Source organism: Paramisgurnus dabryanus, chromosome 23 (assembly GCF_030506205.2).
Source record: "Paramisgurnus dabryanus chromosome 23, PD_genome_1.1, whole genome shotgun sequence".
Taxonomy (NCBI): Eukaryota; Metazoa; Chordata; class Actinopteri; order Cypriniformes; family Cobitidae; genus Paramisgurnus; species Paramisgurnus dabryanus.
The window spans coordinates 13,330,131-13,337,248 of NC_133359.1; the positions used below are offsets into that span (position 1 = coordinate 13,330,131).

The following is a 7,118-nucleotide window of genomic DNA, read 5'->3' on the forward strand; positions in this document are numbered from 1 at the left end:
TTTCATCAGATGAACATAAACCCAAAGGTTTAAAATTATATCGTCAGCTACATGAGTTTTACATGAAATCTGCTTCATACAGGGAGTTTCTTGGGTGAGCTTATAACACAGTCGGATAGTCAGACTTGATACAATATCAGATAATCGGTAAAATTATTATTTTGTTTTAGTTGATTAAAAAAAACATAAGTTATTAGTGTAGAAAAGTGTAGGAAACATTTCTGGATACTGTAGTAGTGTTTTGAACCTTGCTATAGTAATAAAGTTATACACTATTTATTAGTTTTATAATGAACTATAGTTGATACTAAACATTACATTACCAAACTGTATATATTACTATTACATATATACTACTACAGTATTTACTGAAAAAAAAACAGCTAAACACAGCATTTAAGCTGGTCCTCTATAGCAGTGGTTCTCAAACTGGGGTCGTGAGACGGTGCCAGGGGGGCCCCAGTTTTATTTTATAAAATACATTAATTTATCATAAATTTTGTGTAATTAAACAAAAAAATAAGCCTACTAACCAACATTACTACTTTGTATAATTTAATATGTTTTGTTTAATAAAAATTTTACATTTTAGAACTGTTTTTGTCATAAATTTTCTTTGGGGGGGGGGGCGCGAGGGAATGCACCGTATACAAGGGGGGCCGCACGCAGAAAAGGTTTGAGAACCACTGCTCTATAGTCCACCTGGCTTGGCAAAGCTGGTAGTCCAGCCTTAAAAGTAACAGAAAAACTAGAAAAAACACAGCTAAACCAGCTTGCTACACTAGCTTAGACCAAGCTGGAAGACCAGCTAAAACCAGCTCACCAACCTATGCTGGTTTAGCTGGGGTTTTTTCAGTAGGAGACAGAAGGTGGTAAGAATCCTCAATCATTTTTAAAACGTCTTATATATATATATATTTATTCCTTTACTTATTTATTAATTCAGGTTTCCATACCGCATAACCATACTGAACGTTTAAAAATAATTACATTACCAAAATGCAGCACAAGTAGATGAGATGAGAAGCTGCTATTTCGCGTTTTTCATCTGGTGTTTGACCCTCCACAGTTTTCGTACTCCGCGCTGACGTAGTAATCATGGCGGCCGTCACTCTGTTTTGCCGTCCTGCGGGTGTCCTTCCCAAGCTTTCAAGTAAGTTCACATTTAAATTACTTAACTATATACACTCTGTGACTGTAAACAGATATTGTTATGTATAAAGCTGTTAAGCGGTCGAATAACATACAATTAAAAGATGTTTAAAGGAAATCATATGTAGTGTATCTACTAGTGACCCCGGTTAACAAGATCAGGCCTCGGTTGTGCATTAGTACATTTGTAGTGCTGTCAGAAATGTCATTTAAAGTCGTAAACGCGAATTTGAAAAGCAGTTTAGAGTATTGATGTTTTTGAATGCGGGTAAATATATTTAAACATTGCTAACTGTCACATTGGAAGCAGAACACTGTATTTCCAAACATAATGAACTCCCCACATAGACAACAGTTTAGACAGCACAGTCGCGTTTAAACATTTTTTTCATTTTAATACATTTATGCATTTAGCAGACACTTTTGTGCAAAGCAACTTGCAGTGCATTACAATGTATACATTTTAATCAGTATGTCTGTTTCCTGGATTCGAACCCATGATTTTTCGCGCTGCTTACGCAATGCGCTACCACTGAACTATGCAGTCACAAACATGCATTTCAAACGTATTTCAGCATACTGATTTATTTATATCCAGTTAAACAGCCATGCTTTTCTGTTACATTGGAAAACACTGCTACTTAAACTCTGCCTGTGTTCACACACATACATAGCGAGCTCCCATCATAAGTATGCATTTTATATATTAGCATTTTACGCATTTGCGTTTTTACAGTGAATTTGAGGTATAAAGATACACTGTGTCTTCCTATGAAATCAAACCCAGTGCAATGCTTTACCAACTAAGTTATAGTCCTATAGAGTCATATGTTTCATCATGTTGTTATGCAGGCACCTGTTCTCCTGTGGTGCTTGCAGCTGGACCCGTGGTAGTTCAGCACAGGAAGATCCATCATGCCCTGGTTCCCAAGGGTAAAGGAGGCCGTTCCTCTTTTAGTGGAGTAGCAGCAACAGTGTTTGGGGCCACAGGCTTCCTTGGGAGATATGTTGTCAACCGACTTGGTACGTTGAGATATGTTTATGGCAAAAGCAAGAATGGATTCCACTCATAGGCCACTGTTTAATTGGTTTGTAAATTTGATTGGTTTCGTTTTAGGGCGTATGGGCTCTCAGATTGTGATCCCTCACCGATGTGATCAGTATGATCTCATGTACCTTAGACCTATGGGTGATCTCGGCCAGATCATCTTTATGGTAAATACATCTATCATGATGTGTCTTGCATGTCTTGAAGACGCCTTCTTTTGTAATGAAATGTTACCCTGCCTGTGAAAACCTACTGTTTTCTACATAAAATCATCTTACATGAAAATATAACCTTGATATCTAATTTAAAATCAAACTTTGATGCTCCTAATCTCATATTAGATTGAGACCTTAACCTGGATTTCAGAGACAATGTCAGAAATGTTGTTTTAACTTGAGCTACGTTGATAAAATGTGCTTTGTTCCTATCACAGGAATGGGATGCGAGAGATAAGGAATCGATCAAAAGAGCAATCGCTCACTCCAATGTGGTGATCAACCTTGTGGGAAGAGAATGGGAGACCAGGTATTGCATATACTGTAATTACTTCTACATTAAATCGATAATGTATGCAAAATTTGAAATTGCATGGCTATTTGAGTTATGATGGGTCTGGATCTGATTCTTTATTTGTCAGAATGTCATTGTGATACACTGTGTGTTTGTCCCTTCTTAAAGCAACTACAAGTTTGACGATGTCTTCGTCACCATCCCCCAGCAGATTGCGAGGGCAGCCCGCGAAGCCGGAATTCAAAAGTTTATTCATATGTCCCACCTCAATGCAGACATCCGTAGCCCCTCCAAATATCTGAGGAATAAGGTAAACATAAAAAACGTTTTATTCTGCGTAGTTATATAAAAAATAATAAACGATTTCTAGCTTTGTATAACTGATCGTAACCTCTTGCAGGCTGTAGGTGAGGAAGCGGTGAGAGATGAGTTTCCTGATGCCATCATTATGAAACCATCTGAGTGTTTCGGAAGAGAGGACCGATTCTTCAACCATTTTGCAAGTAGGTATCTGATTTTTGACTCATTCTTGAGTCATTGATGTATTTGTTGTACGTGGTGCATGACAGCACAAATAGGATATTCTTCCAGATAACTGTAGGGGGCGACTAGTTCACACTAAACCAAAAGTGTTGCACGTTTGATCCCAGTACATTATCTTGTATCTAAGTGTATTATAATTGTCTTTCTTCAGACATGCGTTGGTTTGGTAAAGCTGTACCTCTGATTTCAATGGGCAAGAAGACAGTCAAACAGCCTGTTCATGTAAGCACATGAGTACATTAATATGTCTCAAATGTAATAGTCAATAATTTTTCTTTAATTTTACCCATTTAACAACGCATAGTGGTTATATTTACTACCTTACAGCCTTACTGTCCATTTAAAACAAATTTACCTTGATGTACTTAAAGGTGGTGGATGTGGCCAAAGCCATTGTCAATGCCATCAAAGACAATGAAGCTAATGGGAAAACGTATGCATTAGTTGGGTAAGGATGGTCCCATTTACTCCTATGTTGCTTTAGTTTGTTGAGTGTCAAATTTTGGTCCAATTTTGTATGATTATACTGCGTAAAACATAGAAGTATTGCATACATAATTGTTGTGCCCAACAGGCCTAACCGATACCTGCTGCATGACCTGGTGGAGTATGTGTATGCAGTGGCCCACAGGCCGTTTGTAGCTTACCCCATACCTCGTCCTATTTATCAGTAAGCCACCCTCTGATCCCATAAAATTGGATTTAATCATCAAACTATCTTAGCCTGTATTAAGGTTTCATTTTTTGGTTTAGCTTGGTTGCAAGATTCTTTGAGATGAACCCTTTCGAGCCCTGGACAACCCGTGACAAAGTCGACCGGGTATGTATTCGGAACATTTGTATATTTAAGATACATTAAGTTTGCCTTGCAGATAAATATTTTATGTTTAGCCCAATGACAACATAACCGAATCTACTATCCACCCCCATTTTTAGTTCCACACAACAGACATGAAGTACCCCGACCTGCCAGGGTTGGAGGATTTGGGCATAACACCTTCCTCCGTTGAGCAGAAGGCCATTGAAACATTACGTCGTCATCGCCGTTATCGTTTCCTGGAGGCTGAACTCGGAGACGCCAAGCCTGCCAAAACAGTCAGCTATTAATCTGTTGGTTAAACCTGTTCCTGGTCAGCTCTCTGCTGCTCTTCACATGTTGTCTAATTTGAGGTTTTTCTGTACATAAATAAAGATATTAAACTTAAGGTTTTGGTTTGGGCTGTTTTGTTCTGATGATTGAGAAATGCTTTCTACTGTATATGTGACCCTGTCTGTGAAAACCCAGCCGAAGTCATTTTGGTGATTTACTGTTTTAAATCAGCCTACATAAAGATATCACCGAATGTTCTTTACATTAAATGTAAAATATAATCTTGAGATCTTTAACTTCGATGAAGTACCGTGGAGCACTGGTGTAGAACCATATGTGGTGATATATAATCCCTGTATGGTTCTTCAAAGTTGCTATATAGCACTAAAAATGGTTTCTCTATGATAACGAGTCAAGAACCACTTTTAGTACTTTTTAGCACCGTTTGTTTTTAGAGTGTAGATTATGAGACTTGGATTTCTCAGTCAGGGTCAGAAATTCAAGCAAAAATGTTACCTTGGACTAAAAGTAATGAGAGTCAATTTTTTATTTTATTTTTAGATTTGTAATAAGCTTTCTATTGATGTATGGTTTCATACAATCGGTCATAACCCGGATTAACAAAGGCACCACGGGACCCATGATGCCTTTGTGCCCAGGGGCCCAATTAGTTACAGGTAAAAAAAGGCAACAAACACATTTGGAAAGGTTGATTGCAGGCCATTTCTTAACACAATCTGCAGCAGTTTTGAGTGTGATTAGGGTGGCCATTCGTGCCAGTTCTGCCGGACACATCCCGAACATGTTTTCGGGTTCGTTCTCCGGAAGTCGCGTTGGTCGACCGCATACGTCATCAAGGTTTAATATTTCGGGTTTAATTTCAGAAAAGCAACCGTTTTATTTCAAGGTAAGAATGAAACTACAATGAATGTATGTCTTAAAAGAAATAAAGAGAACGAACCCGAAAACATGTTCGGGATGTGTCCGGCGGAACTGGCACGAATGGCCACCCTATGTGTGATTTATCCTGCTCACCTCTTACAAAGAATTACAATTGAATGAGCTTGTCTGTAAAGCTCAGATCCAAATCAGTTGGGTAAGCAAAGGAAAGTGAGTGTATTGGCCCGCTTACAAATATCACTGTTTGCAGACTCCTTCACATCAAACAGAACTCCAAAGCAATCATTCAAAGGCCTGTATGCATCCAGTCATTGATTGAGACAGCTGAGTAACTGATCAGTCATCATGTTGAAAGTCTCAACTTGAAATATTTGGCTCCCTCAATTGTGACTTCATGCTCCCTGGTTGCCTCTGCAAATGCTTCCCATTTCCTTATCCGATGAACGTTGTTGCTGAGAGGTCTGGCACATATCTCTAATACCCATGGCAGTCTGAAAACTGATCCCAAAGTGATGCCACAAATGACAGCAAAGACTCCAGTAGTTGCACAGCAGTCTTTAATTCAATGTCGCTTTTCTTTGTCATCTTAAACCTGTGTAGGACGACATCCCAGGAGGCTGTTTCCAAGCATTCCATTTTGCCACACAACAAAGCTGCCTCACGTCATGTATTAAGAGCTTCATGCATTTTACCTGACAAACTGCCCAAAGCATACCTTAATAAGCTGTAGTTCTTGAAAGTGCTGATGTTGGGTCAGTGCTACAGCTCCATCGCGTGCTTGATGGGGATTTCAGAGTCATATTTACTTTCATGTCAGCATTGTGAAAAACTTTATTCCACCGGTGAGTTGATGCACCGCAAAAACTGTACATGGACTGCAGAATCCCCAAAAAATGTCGGAGAGTCGTGAATGATAAGCATGTTACTAAAATTTTTTTGCTACTGTTAGCGCATAGTTTTTTTAGCCTATACAATGTTGTGTCATTGACAATTGTAATATAATGCTTTAACACTCAGTGTCAGTTTTAAAAATACTGTTATGGTTTTGTGTTACCTGCCCTGAGCAGATGCTATAGCTGGCCATAAATTTGAGCCTTCTAGTATTGAGCGATCAGGCAATTTACTCATGTGAATGTATTTTCCCTACAGTACGACAACAAAAGCACTTGAACACAACACACTGATAAATACCAGTTCACAAATCGTCTCGGTTACTTATGTAACCTTCGTTTCCCTGAAGGAAGGGAATGGAGACGTCACGTCATGACCGACGAATTGGGAGCCGCTCTGCGGCGACCTATCTACTTCGAGAAACGTATAAAATGGCAATGAACTTGGCATGCAGGTATTTGCATAATGCAGGCGCCGCCTCGCCAGGTGAGTATACAGTATAAGCCGCAGGTGCAGAATACCAAATGAGCTATATTATTGCTGAGAAAGCCGAGCAACAGTGCCCGGCCTGGTAACAGCAATGGAACAGCAAACTGTGGTGACGGGACATGACGTCTCCGTTTCCTTCCTTCAGGGAACGAGGGTTAAATACATAACTGAGACGTTCCCTTTCAGTTGGTCAATACGATGTCATGTCGTGACCGACGAATTGGGAATCTCTCTCAAAACGCCACTGCACCTGAAACCTTCCAGTGCCTGCAAAAGCCCTCCACCCTCCACTAGGGGGCGGAACCTAAGGCGAAGTGCAGAAGGCCGGTCACTACCTGTTCCTTAACCCACGATAGTGAATCAGCAAACTGGTGAAGCGCCCTGGTCTGGTGGAACTAGGAACACTGCGGAAGCCATCCCCTAAGAAGGTTAACTGGATGACATAAGAAAATACCCGCGGCGAGCAGAGCAGAGGTGATCGTGGATGTGTCTATT

General features: G+C 39.8%; 1 protein-coding gene across 1 annotated transcript; it reads left to right on the forward strand.

Moving 5' to 3' along the window:
* The first annotated feature begins 1,022 nt into the window (after positions 1-1,022).
* ndufa9a (NADH:ubiquinone oxidoreductase subunit A9a) lies at positions 1,023-4,458 on the forward strand. Its single transcript, XM_065275562.2, has 11 exons — positions 1,023-1,153; positions 2,005-2,175; positions 2,270-2,367; positions 2,634-2,725; positions 2,879-3,020; positions 3,111-3,213; positions 3,405-3,475; positions 3,625-3,701; positions 3,828-3,923; positions 4,007-4,073; positions 4,190-4,458. Exons 1-11 carry the CDS (start codon positions 1,099-1,101, stop codon positions 4,358-4,360), a joined length of 1,143 nt encoding a protein of 380 aa, XP_065131634.1. The 5' UTR covers positions 1,023-1,098; the 3' UTR covers positions 4,361-4,458.
* The last annotated feature ends 2,660 nt before the right edge of the window (positions 4,459-7,118 follow it).